The sequence below is a fragment of the Somniosus microcephalus genome, chromosome 1 (genome assembly GCF_052327205.1).
Source record: "Somniosus microcephalus isolate GS21.2 chromosome 1, FLI_Smic_1.0, whole genome shotgun sequence".
Classification (NCBI taxonomy): domain Eukaryota; kingdom Metazoa; phylum Chordata; class Chondrichthyes; order Squaliformes; family Somniosidae; genus Somniosus; species Somniosus microcephalus.
The window spans coordinates 94,522,450-94,545,015 of NC_140987.1; the positions used below are offsets into that span (position 1 = coordinate 94,522,450).

General features: G+C 46.4%; 1 protein-coding gene across 1 annotated transcript in view; it reads right to left on the reverse strand.

Annotated features, from left to right (window-relative positions):
* Positions 1-22,566, reverse strand: part of slc1a1 (solute carrier family 1 member 1) — an 86,659-nt gene that overhangs the window by 5,004 nt on the left and 59,089 nt on the right. Inside the window, exons 7-11 of the mRNA XM_085984174.1 lie at positions 11,678-11,862; positions 8,384-8,491; positions 6,748-6,870; positions 4,230-4,424; positions 2,914-3,048 (exon numbers count right to left, since the gene is read on the reverse strand). Of these exons, the coding sequence (XP_085840300.1) occupies positions 2,914-3,048; positions 4,230-4,424; positions 6,748-6,870; positions 8,384-8,491; positions 11,678-11,862 (746 nt within the window). The remainder of the gene's footprint in view (positions 1-2,913; positions 3,049-4,229; positions 4,425-6,747; positions 6,871-8,383; positions 8,492-11,677; positions 11,863-22,566) is intronic.

Here is a 22,566-nt window from a genome sequence, read left to right on the forward strand (position 1 = left end):
TCAATTAGAAAGCCTTCCTGACCACAAAGCAGAAGGCTGCAGCTTTTGACAGTTCAGCGGCCATTCTGCTTTCTGTGCCGGTGAGCTGAGGGACTCCCGAGACCTGAAGGGAGGAAGCCTGCAAGAAGTAAGTAAAACTTATTAAAACACTTTACACACACCTCACACACTTACCTCTGCACACATGCACCCATTACTCACCTGCACACCGGACATCTCGGCCCCCCCGACCCCCGCAGATCGATGGCCCACCTTGCTGACCCTGGCGAGGTTCGGAGCTGTCGGGAAGCCCGCATTTTAGGGCTCAAAATAGGGATTAGCCAAAAAACTGCCTGTTAACAGGCAGTTAATTGGCATTAATCCCCTTCCCGCCTCGAGGAGGCAGGACCCGGTGCGGATCGGCTACCCGCCTCCTGGCAAGATGGCACGGAGGTGGGTTGGGGGCGGATTGGGCACCCGCCCCCAAATTCTGCAATTTTCCCGGCAATCCCGCCTCCAAACCCGCCTCCCCAGGGCTGGCAAAATCCAGCCCATTGTGTATTCCCTTGCCTTGTTAGTCATCCCAAAATGCATCACCTCACACTTTTCACATTTCACTGAAAGTTAATTCCTTAGAAGCTGTGTCTAACATGATGGGAATATCATACATCCCTTATAAATACAGGTAAACCCCTAAAACATTGTATTGTTTTGAAATACTGTGGTCTATAATACCTCTGTTGCCAAGAATTTCAACATGATGAGTCACACTACTTTTAAGCTAATGGTAAAAGAGTTGATGGCCTGCACACGAGAATTTGCTGGTCAGCTCATTTGTATATACTTTGGAGTAGTGATTGGCGTAAAACCTATGTAAAATGGGAATAGTCTTCTGAGGTGTTGGAAATTAGTGTGAAGCCTTGAGAAAGCCAGCTGAAGAAAGGGTTTCGACCCGAAACGTCAACTCTAATTTCTCTCCACGGATGTTGCCTGGCCTGCTGAGTTTTTCCAGCATTTTCTATTGTTATTTTGAAGATTGTAGCAGCAGGTTAGGGGAGTAGCAGGTCAGTAAGGAACAGTGCTTAGTTCACTCAGTTGACTGCTAGCTTATCTGGATACCTCATTACTGTTTTTGTATTTAACACAGGATCAGCTGGCACAGGCAGCCAAACAAGGGACCAGGGCACAGCACAGAGACATACTGCTGGGTGTTTGTGGCAGAAAGTCTGTCAAAAATGTCTCTCTTGCCATGTTGTGGGGGTGGAGCAAACACTGAGTGCCATCTCTCACCCCCAGGACTACAAATCAATGCTGCAAACAATATAATGGCCTGATCAGGGCAGACAAAGTGACACACTGGCTACTCTCCCTTTTTTTCCTTGCGCACCCCAATTACCAGTCCACTCTTCAAACTCTAAAAGTAACAGTTGTTCATCTAACCTTTCACAATGCACTCTGGTTAAGGGGCATTAACTTGGAATCTTAATTATGGCCACCCATCTCCCCTAACATAATGTTTCCTCATTCCCAAGAGGGTAATGTTCATCAATTCTTAGCTCATACACTCCTTTCCTGAAGACCACAGCCACTTGAGTAACAGGAGAAGGATTAGGACAATGATGATGATGAAGACGAGCACTGGGGCATACATTTCTTCCTCATTGACTATGACAATAATGATGAAGAGAACCAGGCCACACAGGAGTCTCTGGAGCGTAATCTTCCCCATGTTTCTCTGCCTCAAACCCCTCAAAGTCACCCACGATGTCACTGCTTCTCACTCCCAGACACCAGCTCAGATACTTTCACCCAGGGCAGTTAGATAGTGTTAATGAGGATGTGGCACACGGTGATTCACAAAGCATGAGGGAGCCAAAGGAGTGTGAACTGCATGAGGGTGTGCCACATTCCAAGTGGAAACTGAGGAGAAAGCTGCCTATGGCTTTGGAGTCATGTGATCCAAAGCTCATGGATACTTGCCCGAAAAGGTGAATGTTCCAGGAACATTGGCTGCTAAATTGGATAGCCCCCAAAAATGGGCACGGGGATCTTGATGTGCGATTAACCCATGCCCGTTGATTGAAATGCAGGCAGCATGCCATCTTCGTGCCGCCTGCTGATTAGCATGATTGCTGTGTCCAACCAGCGCTGGCGCTTAGCTCAGTCTTGAAGGATGTGCAGCAACTGACATGTGTGACTCTTAAATCAGCAGTTCTCATTTGAGGCAAAATCAGGAAAGCTATTTACAGACATCAATGGAGCTTTTCTTCAGAGCACTGCATCAGCAACACCCAACAGGTGATATCAGGCTGCCCAGAAACAAGCTCCAGATATGCAGCCAGGAGCAAACTGCCATGAGAAGAAGGCCACTGTAGTCCCATGAGCTTTTTGTAGAGCATGAGCAGCCAATCATCTCTTAGACTGTCTCTCAGACTACAACTAGGAGAAGCACTAGAATAGGTAAAAGAAAGGCCAGTGGTAGGAAAGAATAGGTTGGATTGTGTTCACTTTGGACTTTAATCTAATAAAATAGAATGTGCATTGACATCGGGCTTTGTTATTTATGGCAGTTAGAGTCATACAGAAAAAGGGTGCATTTATTTGGTGCTGACTTATTAAATCAGGTAGTGATTATTGGCACTCTCATGTAGAGGGCTATTGTGTTGTCATGTTGTAAGATGGGTAGTAGATTGAATGAATGTTCTTTTATTTGAAAGTGGGGAGATGGAGATAGGCTCTGGTGTCAAAAGTAGACTGTATGATGCAGAAAAGAAGATTTCAGTAATGAGATATGCTGTAATGCCCATGCATCAGTCACTGCAGATTCTGAGTGTAAATAACATGCATCTTGACCATTGGCTACAATTTTCTTTTCCATTCCAGAATTATAATTCATTTCCTACGAGATGGATTTGTTCCTTCATGGACACTTACAGAAGCCAATCTACGGCAATGATCAGAGTGACGTCATTAGCAGGTAATCCAACTGCAGTAAGAACAATCACCATGGTGACCATTCCAGCCTGAGGAACTCCAGCTGCTCCTATACTAGCTGCCGTTGCTGTAATGCTAGAAATAAACAGACACACGTTTAAAAGTTCAATTGAAAAACATTGAGATCATACTCTACGTCATTTGCTGATGTTCCTTCTGTAAGAAAAATTCTAAAATCCTGTCACAGCTCGTCCAAATGTAGCACTTTGAAACTGACCACAGCCTCAGGATGTTGCGCACGTGCATCCTAACGTGGAAATCCTGAAGTTGCGGTCAGTCACTCACTGCTTTGACACTGGCTGCACTGTGCCCACTGCCTCCATAGTCAGCAATCAGTGTAATCTGTCAAATCATGGAAACTGACAAAAACTTTGGCTTTTCCATGGTAATACCGCGTATTGACTGATAATCAAATGTTAAAACCACGAGATCTTTGTGGGAAGCTTACTTTGGGGCCAGAGGCGAATACCACAATTTCTTCAAGTGCATTATGCATGGAAAATAATAGTAAAAATGTGAAAAATAGCTCAATTCTAACAAGGCAATACAGGTAGACTATCCTTTATCCGAAAACCTCGGGACCAGCCGTGTTTCGGTTTTCGGAAAATTTCGGATTTCGGAAGGTGGGTCGGCGGGGGTCCGCGGGGGGGTCGGCGGGGGTCCGCGGGGGGGTCGGCGTCGGCGGGGGTCCGCGGGGGGGGGTCCGCAGTCGTGGCTTGTCCGTCACTGCTAGCCTGGAATGCAATGAAGTTCCGCATTTCCACCAACAGGTCATCGTGCTCGGTCGGAACAGGGGCCGGCACCGCCGCGGGCTCAGAGCTCTCGTTGCTTTCGAGCCTTTGGAAGAGAGTCAGGTGGTTCCGCGGGGGGGTCGGCGGGGGGTCGTGCGTACGACTTACGCTGACCCTCTGCTCAGCGTAAGTCGGCGGGGGTCGGGGTCGGCGGGGGTCCGCGGGGGGGTCCGCGGGGGTCGGGGTCGGCGGCGGTCCGCGGGGGGGTCCGCAGGAAGGTCCGCGGGGGTCGGGGTCGGCGGGGGTCCGCGGGGGGGTCCACGGGGGGTCGTGCGCCACTCTGGTCATGTCGTGCGCACGACTTACGCTGACCGAAAAAACCTTCGGTTTTTAGAGGGTTTCGGTTTTCGGAAGTTCGGATAAAGGGTAGTCTACCTGTATTATAATTTTGACAGCACCAGCACCTTCAAAATAAAAGCAACAAAATCCTTACACCTTGATTGAAGCCAGAAATGGAGGTCTCACCTGATAGTGACTAACTGTCCTGCATCCAATGGATAGTCATTAAGTTGAGCAATAAATATAGCAGCAACTGCTTCATATAGAGCTGTTCCATCCATGTTTATTGTGGCACCCACTGGCAACACAAATCTAGTGATCCTTCTGTCCACTTTGTTTTTTTCCTCAGCACATCGGAATGTCACTGGCAGAGTCGCCGAGCTGAATATAAGAATGAGCGTTATTGCCAGAGCAAAATTCTCTTTAAAACAAGCATTTTCACATCTTTGTGTAATCCTCTGCTCTGTTGGAAGTATCTATTTTGTGACTTCAGTGATCTAAATCTAACAGGAGTATCTATCGCCTCTTGTTCCCCTCCCCCCTTCTCACAAATCCACTTTCTCCACATACACACTAACAACAGCAGACCAGCATATTTGGTCAATTACATAGAAACATAGAAACATAGAAGATAGGAGCAGGAGTAGGCCATTCGGCCCCTTGAGCCTGCTCCGCCATTCAATGAGATCATGGCTGATCATCCAAACTCAGTACCCTGTCCCTGCCTTCTCCCCATATCACTTGATCCCTTTAGCCTTAAGAAATATATCTAACTCCTTCTTGAATATATTTAATGAATTGGCCTCAACTGCCTTCTGTGGTAGAGAATTCCACAGGTTCACCACTCTCTGGGTGAAGAAATTCCTCCTCATCTCTGTCCTAAATGGCTTACCCCTTATCTTTAGACTGTGACCCCTGGTTCTGGACTCCCCCGCCATTGGGAACATCCTTCCTGCATCTAGTCTGTCTAGTCCTGTTAGAATTTTATAAGTTTCAATGAGAACCCCACTCATTCTTCTAAACTCCAGTGAGTATAAGCCCAATCGACCCAATCTCTCCTCATACGTCATTCCTGCCATCCCAGGTATCAGTCTGGTGAATCTTCGCTGCACTCCCTCCATGGCAAGAACATCCTTCCTCAGATAAGGCGACTAAAACTGCACACAATACTCAAGGTGTGGTCTCACCAAGGCCCTGTACAACTGCAGCAAGACATCCTTGTTCCTGTACTCGAACCCTCTCGCTACGAAGGCCAACATACCATTTGCCTTCTTAACCGCCTGCTGCACCTGCATGCTTACCTTAAGCGACTGGTGCACAAGGACACCCAGGTCTCGTTGCACTTCCCCTTCTCCCAATCTATTGCCGTTCAGATAATAATCTGCCTTCCTGTTTTTGCCACCAAAGTGGATAACCTTGCATTTATCCACATTATACTGCATCTGCTGTGCATCTGCCTGTTATATCGCAAGAGTGTATAACCTTGCTTGTATAACAATTAAAAGTGTACGCAGGAGACAGAGTTCAGTTATCAGCCATCTTTACTTCCAGAAGAACCTCTCACTTAATGCACTCTATTTCCCATAGTGCATTGCACATCACAACTATGGTAAGCTATGTGGAACAATTCAAATAGAACATTCAAAATACACAACACTGCCCAATCACCCAACCTGTCCAAATCATACTGGAGTTTCTCGGCATCCTCCTCAAAGCACACACGCCCACCCAGCTTTGTGTCGTCTGCAAACTTGGAGATATTACATCTAATTCCCTCGTCTAGATCATTAATATATATTGTGAATAGCTGGGGTCCTAGGACCGATCCCTGCGGTACCCCACTAGTCACTGCCTGCCACTCGGAAAAAGACCCGTTTATTCCAACTCTTTGCTTCCTGTCTGCCAACCAGTTCTCTATCCAAGTCAGTACCTTGCCCCCAATCCCATGTGCTTTAACTTTACCAATTCCGATGCATGTTGGGGGGAAAATGTTTGCCTTATTGCTTTTATCTTTAATTTAAATAATCACTTCAGCACCAATATAAAGGGAAACAGGGGTTACTCAAGAGAAAGTTCTCAACAATAATTTCTGCAAAGGATTCACTATCTGCTAGCTCCTTAGCGAGGTACTGACTCATGCCAGTGTCTGTTTCTAAAGGCTCCAGCACCCCTCTGGCACCTCACCCAAGAGGTCATTCCCCATATTAGAAGATACAGCGAGTGTATAAATGGAGCATCAGCAACCTGTGCAACAGCAAGGAATATCGCAACCAAGCCTGATCCAGTCCTTGCCCAACATCCATACACTTGCACTTTCCAACAGGGATCGCTGGATAGCAAGCAGAACCAAGAACCTTGGATGATTATCATTCTTCCTGGTCCAGGGATGCTGAAGACAATTATAGCAACTTTACTACTGCCCCAGCTGAGAGCTGTTAAACCAGCATGTAGGGATTAAAGTTGCAGCCTACCTGATCTGTACGCTTCAGCAACAGATCATGAATTGCATTAACTCAATAAGTCTTCAGGGATTCAGTATTTTGAATTTTAATGGGTAAGCCTCTTAATTACATTCAGTTGCAGAATAAATGATTAATGAGGGTAAATTACTTCTTCTATTCTGTGCAGTCACTATAAATTCCTATATCAGAAATGTCCCTGCTGCTTACAGAATTGTACTCCCTTACTATAATCTGTCCTGTACCTGGATGAAATCATGACAGATGTCAGTAATGCCTCAGCCATTCCTCCAGCGAATATGAAGGGGTTTTTCCGTACCACGATAAAGTAGATCATGGGTAGAATAATAGTACCATGGATGGCTAATCTGCAAAAGCAAATTAAAACAAAGTTAAAATGAATCAGGTGTTATATTTAGTTTACAAAAAAGCAAAATACTGTGGATGCTGGAAATCTGAAATAGAAACAGAAACTGCTGGAAATACTCAGCAGGCCATGCAGCATCTGTGGAGAGAGAAACAGAGTTAACGTTTCAGGTTGATAACCTTTTGTCAGACTGGAAAAAGTTAGAGATGAATAGATTTTAAGCAGAGGCAGGGAAAGGGGGGAGGGGAGGAAAGAACAAAAGGGAAGGTCTGTGATAGGGTGGAAGATAGGAAAGATTAAATGACAAAAGGGATGATAGTACAAAGCAAAAGGAGATGTTCATGGGACAAGTAAAGAATCAAAAGATGAGTCTAGAAGAGGTGTAAATGGGAATGGCAGAATCATCAACAGCTGCCATGTGAAAAAATAGGGGCAGAGGTTATGATCTGAAATTGTTGAACTCGATGTTGATTATGTTATATTTAGTTTACTAACTCTCAAGTACTCTCTAACCAATAAATGCTAATAAAATCCAATATAAAACCATTTTACTTGACACAATTTATGTCAAACACTACATGGTTACTCACTAATTCTTTGTTGAGGTCCTCAATCGTATAATTGCAATAGCTATCATTCTCTTGCTCTCTGTCTCTCTATTACATACACCCCTGGTCCAGCCAACATCATAGTTTCCAGGAGATCCAGGGATACATAGAACAGTAGGGGTCCTGAGAGCCAAGATGATCCCCAGCCCATGTTGTGAACATCATTGAACTGAGATGAGGTACGTTCCTGTGAAGCACCTTGGGATATTTTACCACATTAAAAAGTACTATATAAATGCAAGTTGTTTTTGTAGTAAACGTGTAAATCTTTTTCACTAAAACTTTCTCTGTGCATTTGCTCAGCAAGGTAAAGAATAATAGCACTGGAGGATGGAACACCTTTCAATTTTACACTCTTATGTCCCCCTCCTGGAACTCACATATACACAAACACACACAAAAATGACATTACAATACACCTCAATCCTTATCCCAAAAGAGAACTCTCACTAATGTGAGATTACCATTGTCACATACTCTCAGTCCTCACGTTATGGTTTTATAGAGTGAGATACCTAAACCAATTTGAATTAATGATGAATTTGAAGGCAGTTTTATTCTCTGAATTCTTGTCCAGTGCAATCTGGATTAAGACTGCTTCTGCCTATTTAATATAGAGATGTCAACAACTATCACCCTATCCATTTGTAGTAGATTTAAAATAGGCCTTAGAGATAATTAACACACAGAACCACCCAATCATATAATATTTAATCCTGCATCATCACTGAAAGATTTCAATCCAGCTCTAATACTTAACTCTATAAAGCAGCATTAGTCCATACATTTTCTCTGAAATGACTCAGTAACCTGGACTCTCTTTCTTTAAATAACAATTGTTTTTGTTACTATTCAAAATTTGGTTCAGTAATTCCCAAAAGCATTTTAAAGAACTGTGATACCTACCCACTCAGCACTGTAGCCATATAAAGTCCAAGTCTACGGAAAATTTCCCAGTCATCCACTTCCATTACTTTTGCAGCAATGAGGAATAATATACCTATTGGCATATACCTAAAAAAAATCATTGACAAGTGGTCATATTAGGAAAATAAATTTCAACTGAATCTCAGTACATTTACATTTCTGATACTCATTATATTATTTCAGAAATAATAGTTAATTTCATTTGATTTGCAGCTCAAATAAATAGTACTGATCAGCTATGATCTCATTAAATGGCGCAACAGGCTCGAGGGGCCGAATGGCCTACTCCTGCTCCTATCTTCTATGTACTACTGAAGCAGCAAAGTTATACACTGCAGTAGGAGGTTAAATAGTAGGTGTAACAGTGAAACAGTCATTGCTGGGGATTATATAAATTCCCATTTATGATGGTAAAACCACATTTAAATATGTGGACTTAATATAGTGTAGTAGCAAATTTTCTTCACTGGCACCAAACTACAATGGCTGAAGTCTTGGTCCAGGGGTTAAGTAGCTTTTAGTTTGTTTTTTCACACTTTACTTACCCTTCCCCCATAATATAGTTGACAGGACTCTTTGGCTGTTGAAAGGTGGAAAGCTACTCAGGAACTTGATCCCTGGGACTACAGTGGGAGTAAATGTAACTTTTAACTGGCTGTGTCTCCACCAAAACTGGAAACAACCATTAAAGGAGAAATATGGGTCATAGGTGACAATGAGAGTTTTCACCAATGTTCTCTCTTATTCTTTTTTTGGGTGTGCAGCTCCTGTAAGGGGCTGCGCGGTCCATTCAAACTTCCACGCATATGTGTTTTTTCCATTGAGAAACCGGCAAGCAGCCTGCGCGGGAGCTTCAGACAGCTGCGTGGTCGTGTGGCCACTCAGCTAAATGGGAACATTGGTTATCACCCCTTGCTCTTGTAGACCAGTCCAACCCTTTCTTGCTAGAACAATAGCAAAATACTGCGGATGCTGGAAATCTGAAATAACAACAGAAAACGCTGGAAAAACTCAGCAGGCCAGGCAGCATCCGTGGAGAGAGAAACAGAGTTAACGTTTCAGGTCTGGGACCCTTCATCAGAACTGGAAAAAGCTGGAGATGTAACAGATATTAAGCAGGTGCAGAGATGGTGGGGGGGGGAGGGTGGGGGGGTGGGAGGGGGGAAGGAATTGAAGGAACATACTGTGCTTTTGTAAGAGGCAGGAGAGATAAAATGTTGCAAATGGGAATGGCAAAATCATACAGCATGAAAAATGGGGGCAGGGGTTATAGTTTGAAATTGTTGAACTCAATGTTGAGTCCAGAAGGCTGTAAAGTGCCTAATCGAAAGATGAGGTGCTGTTCCTCGAGCTTACGTTGAGCTACATTGGAACAATGTAATAGGCTGAGGACAGAGAGATCAGAGTGGGAGCGAAGCAGTGAATTATAGTGACAAGCGACCATAAGCTCAGGGTTACCCTTACGGACTGAACGGAGGTGTTCCACAAAGCAGTTGCCCAATCTGCGTTTGGTCTCCCCAATATAGAGGAGACCGCATCATGAGCAGCGAATACAGTATACTAAATTGCAAGAAGTACAAGTAAATTGCTGTTTCACCTGGAAGGGGTGTTTGGGGCTTTGGACAGTGGGAAGGGAGGAGGTAAAAGGGCATATGTTGCATCTCCTCCGCTTGCACGAGAAGGTGCCGGGCGAAGGGGAAGGGCTGTTAGGGCTGATTGAGGAGTGGACCAGGGTGTCGTGGAGGGAGCGGTCCCTTCGGAATGCTGAAAGGGGAGGTGAGGGGAAGATGCGTTTGGTGGTGGGATCACGTTGGAGGTGGCGGAAATGGCAGAGCATGATCCGTTGAATGTGGAGGCTGGTGGGGTGAAAGGTGAGGACAAGGGGAACCCTATCATGGTTCTGGGAGGGAGGGGAAGGGGTGAGAGCAGAAGTGCGGGAAATGGAACGGACATGGTCAAGGGCCGTGTCAACCACAGTAGAGGGGAATCCTCGGTTGAGAAAAAAGGAAGACATGTCGGAAGCACTGGTATGGAAGGTGGCATTGTCAGAACAGACACGGCGGAGACGGAGAAACTGGAAGAATGGAATAGAGTCCTTACAGGAAGCAGGGTGGGAGGAAGTGTAGTCCAGGTAGCTGTGGGAGTCAGTGGGCTTGTAGTGGATGTTTGTCGAAAGCCGATTGCCAGAAATGGAGACAGAGAAGTCAAGGAAGGGAAGAGAAGAGTCAGAGATGGACCATGTGAAGGTGAGGGAAGGGTGGAAATTGGAAGTAAAGTGAATGAACTTATCTAGTTCAGGACGAGAGCAGGAAACGGCACCAATACAGTCATCGATATACCGGAAAAAGAGGTGAGGGAGGGGACCTGAGTAGGACTGGAACAAAGAATGTTCCACATATCCCATGAAAAGGCAGGCATAGCTAGGGCCCATGCGGGTTCCCATAGTAACACCTTTAATTTGGAGGAAGTGAGTGGAGTCAGAGGAGAAGTTGTTCAATGTGAGAACAAGTTCAGCCAGGTGGAGGAGGGTGGTGGTGGATGGAGACTGGTTGGGCCTCTGTTCAAGAAAGAAACGGAGCGCCCTCAGGCCATCCTGGTGGGGGATGGAGGTGTAGAGGGATTGGATGTCCATAGTGAAAAGGAGACGGTTGGGGCCAGGAAACTGGAACCTGTTAAAGTGATGGAGGGCATCAGAAGAGTTGCAAATGTAGGTGGGAAGAGACTGGACAAGGGGAGAAAAAATAGAGTTGAGATAGGAAGAGATAAGTTCCGTGGGGCAAGAACAGCCTGAAACGATGGGTCTACCAGAGCAGTCCTGTTTGTGGATCTTGGGAAGGAGGTAAAAGCGGGCTGTGCGGGGTTGGGGGAATATGAGGTTGGCGGCCATGGAGGGAAGATCTCCAGAGGAGATGAGGCCAGTGACAGTGTTGGAAACAATGGCTTGATGTTTGCTAGTGGGGTCATGGTCCAGGCGGAGGTAGGAGGAGGAGGAGGAGAGTTGGCGTTCAGCTTCCGCAAGGTAGAGGTCGGTTCGCCAAACAACAACAGCACCACCCTTATCAGCAGGTTTAATGATGTTAGACATTTTTTGCTAGAGCTGTTTCTGGCATTAAGGGGAAGGAGGAATCAGAGACTTGATCGTAGTTTATGGTTCTTTTTATTGCCAAAGGGGAAAGCCAATCCACAGATGGTGTCAATGCCTCCCTCAGTTAGCACAAGTAGAATGGTGTTGAAATAACGCAGAGCATAATTTTAGTGCAACATCCTACTCACCACATGATGATCTGTACTATTTTCATGGTGGCTTCATTCAATGCATCAAAGAAGTCAAGCAGAATTTTGCCTTTTTCGCCCATCTGTCCTATGACAATCCCAAAAACTAGGCAGAAGACAATGAGGCCCAGTACATTGATTCCATCAGAGTATGCGCCAATCACTTTGTAGTCCTTGGTTTTAGTCTATGAAGATTTTTGAAAAGATTAAAAATAAGAATTGCAGCCTAATTTATAGTTTTGTTATTTGTATATGATTTGTTTTCAATTATTCAATACAATTTCAGTGTCTTTAGTAACTCACTAATGGACGTGCACCAGACGACCAAGGCTCATAAATGTTATTTTTATATGATTAAAAATAAAAAAGGATCGTACGCGCAGGGCCATACCAGGAAAGACCCCCATAGCTGCACAATATTTTTTTAGACATAAATATTATTGTGGTTCGCAGGGAATCACAGCCATGTTTTCAAAATTGAATAAAAAGTGGTTCTGCACTTTTCAGCGTGGGCCATTGAATAACTATTAAGCAGATTAAACGCTGGGACTGAATCCACCCCCACTCCCACCCCCTCCCCACCGCAACCCAACGACACTGAAGCCAATTGCAGTGCACACCAGGTGAGATCAGGTATCAATCTTGGGATCTTCCTGCTCTGTTTGGCTCAGTATCTATTGTGTAGGAGAGATAACCATCTGGTAATTAACATCTTTGGTGCACCAATTAACAGGTATTTACAAAAACTCAAAAATCCCATTATTTTTGCCAAAGAGATATCTGAGTGAAAGTGGCATGAGCAGTGTCCCTGCATTGCCACAGTAGTGGCATTAGAGGATAATGCCAGCATGGTGGGGAAACCATCACTGGAGAGGCTATTAGGATAGAAGTTAGTTGTCAGTTTGCAGCAAAACTGACTGATGTTTATAAATTACAGATTTATGTTGTCAAAATTCTTGAAGTGGAGTGGAATGTGGAGGGGCAGGCAACTGGGAGATTCTATGCTATACTGTAGTCACTCTAGGGGGCCGAATGCTGTGGGACCAGACCTTGTGAGTCTCCACATTATATTTATGTTTCCTTCTTCCACATTGAGAAAGCAGTTAAAAAAACTTATGGGATCCTGGGCTTCATGAATAGAAGTATAGAGTACAAAAGCATGGAAATTATGATGAACCTTTATAAAACACTGGTTCGGCCTCAACTGAAGTATTGTGTCCAATTCTGGGCATCGCACTTTAGGAAGGATGTGAAGGCCTTAGAGAGGGTGCAGAAAAGATTTACGAGAATGATTCCAGGGATGAGGGACTTCAGTTATGTGGACAGACTGGAGCAGCTGTGGTTGTTCTCCTTAGAGCAGAGAAGATTAAGAGGAGGTTTGATAGAGGTGTTCAAAATCATGAGGGGTCTGGACAGAGTAGATAGAGAGAAACTGTTCCCATTGGCAGAAGGGTCGAGAACCAGAGGACACAGATTTAAGGTGATTGGCAAAAGAACCAAAGGCGACATAAGAAAAATCTGTTTTACGCAGCGAGTGGTTAGGATCTGGAATGCACTGTCTGAAGGGGTGGTGGAGGCAGACTCAACCACGGCTTTCAAAAGGGAATTGGATAAGTACCTGAAAGAAAAAATATTGCAGGGCTACGGGGAAAGGGTGGGGGAGTGGGACTAGCTGAATTGCTCTTGCAGAGAGCCAGCACGGGCTCGATGGGGTGAATGGCCTTCTTCTGTGCTGTAACCATTCTATGATTCTATGGGCTGGATTTTCATTCAGGAGTCGGGTTGGAGGCGGGACTACAACTTTTGGGGTTGTAGTCCCGCCTCCATCGAGATGCGGCCAATCCACGCGATTTTAACTTGATTGACCTTGTTGAGCCTGCCCAGCGGGCTCAGCAGGCCAATTAAGGGCCACCCAGCAACAGGTGACGTCACAGACTGAAATTTCATCTGTCAAGAGGTTTTGACAGATGAAATATCAGCGTTTCACAGCTGTTTGAAGCTGTCAAACACTGACAGTCTTACTTCTAACCTGAGTCCTTCTCCACAGACTCAGTTAGAAATCTCTGCTGCACACAAAGCTGAAGGCTGTCACTTTTGGCAGTTTGCAGCCATTCTGCTTTCTGTGTCAGTGAGACGAGGGACTCCCGAGACCTAAAGGAAGGAAGGCTGAAAAGGTAAGAAAATGTCATTTAAACTTCTTTAATCACTTTAGACACACCGAACACACTTACCTTTGCACTCATGCACACATAACTCACCCGGACACCGACATCTCGACCCCTCCAAGTCCTTGAACCCGACGGCCCACCTCCTCTAACTTGGCGTGGTTTGGAGCCATCGGGAATCCCACACTTCAACCTTTAAATTAGGGATTAGGCTATAAACTGCCTGTTAACTACCTGTTAACAGGCAATTAATTGCCACTAACCCCTTCCCGCCTCGGGTAGGCGGGTCCCAGTGCGGGGTGGGTACCCGCCTCCTTTGAAACTGGCATGGAGGCGGGTTTGGGTGCGGGATGGGGTCGGGACCCCTGATTTCAGGATTTTAACCCCCCCACACGCCTCCAATCCTGACTCCACGGCCCAATGAAAATCCTGCCCTATGATTCCAGAAATCTTATCAAAATTGTTAGGTTTTCCCTAGCGTCAGCTCTTATCTTTAAAAGGCTACTATAAGAAAAATGTAGCACCCGTTTAAAGGATAAAGGCCTTTCCTCTTTCCTTGCTCATGTTTTGCTCAGATACCTTGAGAAAGGATTCACTTTTTCTTTACATTTTTAAGTAGAGAAGATGTGGAGCTGTTCAAAAATTAAAAAATCAAGTCCACGATATGCGTGCATTACACTGTGATGTTATGACATATGTTTTGTGCTGTAGCCATACTGACATATCATACTGCTTATCTCTAGGCCCAATTTTTGGCAGAAAATGAGAAGAAGGCTGTGCAAACTGAATTTTCATTAAATGGGACCGGGATCTTCTTTAGCTACTGCTGTGAAGGTAATGCTGTTTACACATTAGCAAACAATGTTTGAAATGAAAACTAGCTTTTACTGATTTTCTCTCAATTTACATAGGCTTTTGGGGGTCTAATTGTATTCCCTACTGATTTTTCCCCTTTTTTTTACACACTAAAAATAAAAATCAGAAGAATTCCAGGGTTTTAAATTGACAATACAAACCTCAGTTTAATGATCCTTATTTATCTTTAAAAATTAAGGTATGAAAATCTGTTTTGTTCCTATTTTTCCTCCTACAGCCTGACCAAATCACACACTTCCTATGTTCACAGTTCACAATTGTCCCATTTAAAACAAGGCTGCTGAGAAAAACAGTGGAAGCTGTGTTCCTTCACTCTGTGGTGCTATGTATTGGTGTTCTGAGATGCTAGTGGATTAAAGCTTTTTTCCTTCATTCTGTTGTAAGGTTTCACAAGAATTTCCAAAATTTCTACAGCCCCGAAGATTATATTTTTGATTAAAGAAAACCTGGGTAGAATATACCTTAAAAATCCAGGGCATCAAAAGATGGCTGTCCGGCCTCGTGGCAAAAGACACAAGGCAGCCTGTGTGTATCTGAAAAGGAAAATCAAAGATGGCTGTCCGGCCGCATGGCAAAAGACACAACACAGCCTGTGTGTATGCGAAAGGAAAATCAAAGATGGCTGATAAAGGATTTGAAAAAAAAACAGCCTCTGAAGTAATGAGCTATTTAAACTGTCAATCAACTGCAGTTTAGGAAGTCTCACCGCAGGACAATGGATGTTTGTTTACACAAACTCTCTACAATGTTGACTCAAGAGATTAAGTACTTGAGACTGTCAATCAATTGCAGTTGGGCGGTGACTGCAGGACAATGGGTTTGTTTACACTAACATCCAAGGGCTGTTTACTCAGCACTTAAGGAAACAGACATTTTTTTTCAATCTAAGACAGCTTTATTCAAACCATTCAATGAATGGGGAATACATTCAAGCCATCACAGTCAATGGGGACAGATCGATTCCCTTTTGTATAACCCAGATACATCCGGATTTGGGCGCGAAGATTATGGCTCCCAATGGGTATAAAATAGCCTCTCAGGAAGCCATCGCTCTCTCTCTCTGCCGCCTCACCTCCATGCTCTGCCTACAGAAGAACAGCTCAGCAAGCCCACCGAAAAGAAGTGGAATACCAGCAGTTACTTTTAAATACTGGGGTATCTCTACTTCGGGGCGGTGAAGAATAAAGACCGCAGGGGCACGGAGCAGGCATTTCACTGGTGAGCATAGATTTTCTGGCCCATTACAAGGCAACTTAGATAAGTATTAGGGGTGGGAATTAAGGGGAATTTTGTTAAAATTGTAATTTTAGTCAATTTTCCCTCGATGTGTCCGTTTCCTCTCCCCTATTAAGTAAAAGAGTGTTGTACTAAGCAAAAGAGTGCTGTAGTAAGCAAAAGTGTACTGTATTAAGTAAAAGTGTGCCGCACTAGGTAAAAGTGCTGTAATAAGCAAAATAGTGCTGTATTAAGCATAGGTGTGCTGTATTGATTATTTTCAATTTATTTCCCTTTTATTTCAATAAATACTGGTCTTCTTTGCACCCAACCACGAGTCTCGTTTTGTCTACATCGCTACTGAATAAGTCCGGCGGTCAGAACCAAGAAAAGGGGAGCGATTCAAAACCGCACGGGGCTCTGGAGCAGCTCAGATACTTCTGACTGGCCAGAGACTATAACCCCAGTTATAACCCCATCCCCCTTTAATTTCTACAAAATGGCGACCGTGGCAGGACCGTCGGCAACGGTATGCGATGTAGCAGATGGTGGTTTGGGTCTGGAGAGAGCAACAGTTATTGGTTTTCTTTTTATCACCCCACTGGTCTGTTTGTGGTTAGGTGCCCGCAGGATTGGGGAAGTTACCCACAGGCTTAGGGAATCTAGAGCAGAGAGTTGGGATAGGGAAAGGGAGGTTGAGGAATACCAGGCCAAGATAGAGCGCCTGGTGGTCCAGTTTAGTGAGGGCAAAAGCCACACGAGGCATGAGTCAGAGTACCTGAAGTGCCTAGTGGCAGAGGCCAAGAGCAATGAGATGAGGGTGCGGGAGGAGAACACCTGCCTCATCATACAAGAAATAAAAGAGCAGGAGGAAAAGGTTAGGGAGGTAAAGGCAGCATATAAGCTGGCCTGCGAGCAAGGGTTTGAGGAAGCAGATCATGGTCCCTGTAGGGAAGAGAAAGAAAGCTTGAATATGGCTTTAAAGAGGGCAAAGGGGATGATATGTCTGATCAGCCCGAAGGCAGGTCAGCCGGATTTTACCGGCAACCCAAATAAAACCGTCCCACAGGCAACACCCAGGAAAAGGTTGGTCAGGGAATCAGAGGTCCCACGACCACCACCCACGGCTCCGAGCTTTCAGGAGCTCTGGCAGCAAAGGGGGGTGGAGGATGAGGTGGTAGAGGAAGCACAGCAGGCCCCGCTAGATAGGCCGGGACCAGGACCAGTGTACCCTCTCCGACAACGGAGGTACGGTCGGCCCGTTGATGAAGATGACCCAGAGGCCCTCCAGAATCAGTTTGTGGTGCCGTATGGCACCCACCAGCTCAGGGACATGGTTAGCCACATCCCCAAGCTCACTAAAAAGGGGGACCCCTCTCTGCACTTCAGGGAGATAGAGCAGGCAGCTTGTGTAAATGACTGCGATGACGCAGCGCAAGCAAAAATGCTGCTGTTTTCCCTGGCAGGTGATCTCCTCCAGGCCCTGTCTGGTGAGTGCAAAAGGGGGCAGAGGGATTATGAGGGTCTCAAGAATGAAATATTGGAGGCCATGGGACTCAATGATGGTAGTCCGTTCGCCCGGGTAGAAAGAACGGTGCAGCTCCCAGGGGAGTCCCCGCAGGCGTTCGCTGACAGGCTGTGGCCAGTCTACCAGAGCGCATGCCCGGGAATGCCAGGGCGGGCAGCACTGGACCCAGTCTAATTGACCCACTGGCTCCGTTGTCTTATGACAAATAGCCGACCCCAGATCCAAGCCCAGGTCACGGCTTGGTTTGACCCCCGAACCCCCCAGACCACCGAAGAAGCGGTGATCCGCCAGCTCACAGTAGCCTTTAGAAACCTAAGGTGTATCGAGATGCCCCAACCCAAGGGAAAGGGCCATGAGGTTAAACCTGGGAGCCAGAGTAAGAAAGAGTGGCACCAGGAGGGGAACCGTCCCTCCCAGGCTAGGTTAAATTGTTATGGGTGCGGGAAAGACGGTCACTGGAGAAAAGACTGTAAGAATCCCAGAGCCCCGAGACCGGAGAAGCAGCGGACCTGCGCGGGAGCAGCCCGAGGCGGCTGAGTATAAGAGGGAGCAGTCAGAGGCACCGAGGCCCACAGCCCCGAGACCGGAGAAGCAGTGGACCTGCGCAGGAGCAGCCTGAGGCGGCTGAGTATAAGAGGGAGCAGTCAGAGGCACCGAGGCCCACAGCCCCGAGACCGGAGAAGCAGCGGACCTGCGCGGGAGCAGCCCGAGGCGGCTGAGTATAAGAGGGAGCAGTCAGAGGCACTGAGGCCCACAGCCCCGAGACCGGAGAAGCAGTGGACCTGCGCAGGAGCAGCCCGAGGCGGCTGAGTATAAGAGGGAGCAGTCAGAGGCACCGAGGCCCACAGCCCCGAGACCGGAGAAGCAGCGGACCTGCGCGGGAGCAGCCCGAGGCGGCTGAGTATAAGAGGGAGCAGTCAGAGGCACTGAGGCCCACAGCCCCGAGACCGGAGAAGCAGTGGACCTGCGCAGGAGCAGCCTGAGGCGGCTGAGTATAAGAGGGAGCAGTCAGAGGCATACCAATCCAGTTTCCGGGAGAGAGGTAAAAAGTAATCCAAGTGTGATGTCAGCAGGAAGCAGGTAAGTGATTGGTTGGTGAGTATTTCTCTCTTTTCAAGACAAGCTTGAATTCTGTGGTGTTAAATTTCTAGGTTCTCTGAGGTGTAGTGGGGACAGTTGGTAAATAAAGCGCCCTAGAATATACCTGTAACTGGGGTATTGAATAAATTTTAAAATTAATTAAAGGAGTAAGTCATGGCAGGAGATTTCAGACCCGTGTTCTGCTCCTCTTGCTCCATGTGGGAAGTCAGGGACGCTGCCAGTGTCCCTGACGACCATGTGTGCAGGAAATGCATCCAGCTGCAGCTACTTGTAGACCGCATTGCGGCGCTCGAGCTGCGGGTGGATGAATTTTGGAGCATGCGCGATGCTGAGAGGGTCGTGGATAGCACGTTTAGCGAGTTGTTCACGCCTCAGGGTAGGGCTGCACAGGCAGAAAGAAAGTGGGTGACCATCAGGCGGAGCAACAGAGGCAGGCAGGAAGTGCAGGGAACACCTGCGGACATCCCCCTTTCAAACAGGTATACCAAGTTGGATACTGTTGAGGGGGATGACTCACCAGGGGAAGGCAGCAGCAGCCAGCTTCCTGGCACCAGGGACGCTTCTGCTGCTCAGGAAGGGAGGAAAAAGAGTGAGAGAGCAATGGTGGTAGGGGATTCTATCGTAAGGGGAACAGATAGGCATTTCTGTGGCCACAAACGTGACTCCAGGATGGTTTGTTGCCTCCCTGGGGCCAGGGTCATGGATGTCACTGAGCGGCTACAGGGCATTCTTAAGGGGGAGGGGGAGCAGGCAGAGGTCGTGGTCCACATTGGGACCAACGACATAGGTAGGAAGGGGGATGAGGTCCTGCATCAAGAATTTAGGGAGCTAGGTAACAGATTAAAGAGCAGGACCTCAAAGGTTGTAATCTCTGGATTACTCCCAGTGCCACGTGCTAGTGAGTATAGGAATAGGAGGATAGTGCAGATGAATGCGTGGCTAAAGAGTTGGTGTAGGAGGGAGGGTTTTAGTTTCCTGGATCACTGGGCCTGCTTCTGGGAAAGGTGGGACTTGTACAAGTCGGACGGGTTGCACCTGAACCAGAGCGGGACAAATATCCTTGCGGGGAGGTTTGCTAGCACTGTTGGGGGGGGTTTAAACTAACTTGGCAGGGGGATGGGATACAGAGGGGAGCTGAAATAGGGGGTGATGTGCTGCCAATTATAGAGAAAAAAACAAGTCAGCTTGGTAGACAGGGCAAATATATAAGGGCAAGGCTGGATGGCATCTATTTTAATGCAAGGAGTCTTGCAAATAAGGTGGATGAACTGAAGGTGTTGATAAACACATGGGAGTATGATATTGTTGCTATCATGGAGACATGGCTGAGGGAGGGGCAAGACTGGCAGCTCAATATTCCGGGGTACAGAATCTTCAGGCGAGACAGAGGGGGAGGTAAAAGAGGAGGGGGTGTCGCAATATTAATTAAGGAGTCAATTACTGCAGTAAGGAGGGATGATATATTAGCAGGTTCCTCTAATGAGGCCATATGGGTGGAGCTTAAAAACAAAAAGGGGGCAAGCACTTTGCTGGGAGTGTACTATAGGCCTCCAAACAGTCAGGGGGAGATAGAGGAACAGATATGTAGGCAAATCTCAGAGAAATGTGCAAATAATAGGGTAATAATAATGGGGGATTTCAACTTCCTCAATATTAACTGGGATAGTCAAAGTGTGAAAGGCTCAGAGGGTGTAGAATTTTTAAAGTGCATCCAGGAGAGCTTTTTGAGCCAGCATGTAGAAAGTCCTACAAGAGAGGGGGCGGTACTGGACCTAATTCTAGGGAATGTGGCCGGCCAAGTGGAAAAAGTGCTAGTAGGTGAGCACTTTGGTGACAGTGACCATAATATGGTGAGATTTAAGGTGGTCATGGAAAAGGACAGGGATGGGCCGGAAATAAAGGTTCTAAATTGGGGGAAGGCCGATTTTAATAGGATAAGGCAGGATCTGGCCAAAATGGACTGGGATCAGCTACTTGTAGGAAAATCCGCATCGGAGCAATGGGAGGCTTTCAGAAGGGAGATTGAGACCATACAATGGCAACATGTTCCCGTAAAGGTCAAGGGTGGTTCCAAAAACCACAGGGAACCTTGGATGTCAGGGGAGATGCGAGAATGGATTAGGAAAAAAAGGAGGGCTTTTGGCAGATACAAAAGGCTAAAGACAGAGGAAGCCCTAAAGGAGTACAAAAAGTGCAGGGGGATACTTAAAAAAGAAATTAGGAGATCAAGGAGGGGCCATGAAATAACACTGGCGAGCAAAATAAAGGAAAATCCTAAGATGTTTTATAAGTATATTAAGGGTAAGAGGATAACTAGGGAAAAAATAGGGCCCATTAGGGACAAAAGTGGCAATCTGTGTGTGGAGCCAGAAGATGTAGGAGGGGTTCTTAATGAATTTTTTGCATCTGTTTTCACTATGGAGGAGGACGATGTAGACATAGAAATAGGGTGGGGGACTGTGATATGCTCGAACATATTAACATCGAGAGGGAGGAGGTATTGGCGGTTTTAGCAGGCCTAAAAATGGATAAATCCCCAGGCCCGGACAAAATGTATCCCAGGCTGCTGTGTGAGGCAAAGGAAGAGATTGCGGGGGCTCTAACACATATATTCAGGACCTCTCTGGCCACAGGGGATGTGCCAGAGGACCGGAGAACCGCTAATGTAGTACCATTATTCAAGAAGGGAAGTAGGGAAAAACCGGGGAACTACAGGCCAGTGAGCCTAACATCAGTGGTAGGAAAATTATTGGAAAAAATTCTGAGGGACAAAATTAGTCTCCACTTGGAGAGACAAGGATTAATCAGGGATAGTCAACATGGCTTTGTCAAGGGAAGATCATGTCTGACTAATTTGATTGAATTTTTTGAGCGGGTGACTAGGTGTGTGGATGAGGGTAACGCAGTGGATGTGGTATACATGGATTTCAGTAAGGCCTTCGATAAAGTCCCGCACAGGAGACTGGTCAAGAAGGTAAGAGCCCATGGAATCCAGGGTGCCTTGGCACATTGGATACAAAACTGGCTTAGTGACAGAAGGCAGAGGGTGATGGTCGAAGGTTGTTTTTGTGACTGGAAGCCTGTGGCCAATGGGGTACCACAGGGATCGGTGCTGGGTCCCTTGCTGTTTGTGGTCTACATTAATGACTTGGATATGAATGTAGAAGGTATGATCAGTAAGTTCACGGATGATACAAAAATTGGTAGGGTGGTAAATAGCGAGGAGGGTAGCCTCAGTCTGCAGGACGATATAGATGGGTTGGTCAGATGGGCGGAACAGTGGCAAATGGAATTTAACCCGGAAAAGTGCGAGGTGATGCACTTTGGGGGGACTAACAAGGCAAGGGAATACACAATGAATGGTAAGACCCTAGGCAAGACGGAGGGGCAGAGGGATCTGGGTGTGCAAGTACACAGATCCCTGAAGGCGGCGGAACAGGTGGATAAGGTGGTAAAAAAGGCATATGGGATACTTGCCTTCATTAGCCGAGGCATAGAATATAAGAGCAAGGAGGTTATGATGGAGCTGTATAAAACACTGGCTAGGCCACAGCTGGAATACTGTGTGCAGTTCTGGTCGCCACACTACAGGAAGGATGTGATCGCTTTGGAGCGGGTGCAGAGGAGATTCACCAGGATGTTACCAGGGCTGGAGCGCTTCAGCTATGAAGAAAGACTGGGCAGATTGGGTTTGTTTTCCTTGGAGCAGAGGAGGCTGAGGGGGGACATGATTGAGGTGTACAAAATTATGAGGGGCATAGATAGGATGGATACTGAGGAGCTTTTTCCCTTAGTAGAAGGGTCAATAACTAGGGGGCATAGATTCAAGGTAAAGGGCAGGAGGTTTAGAGGGGATTTGAGAAAGAACTTTTTCACCCAGAGGGTGGTTGGAGTCTGGAACTCACTGCCTGAAAGGGTTGTGGAGGCAGGAACCCTCACAACGTTTAAGAAGCATTTGGATGAGCACTTGAAATGCCATAACATACAAGGCTACGGACCAAATG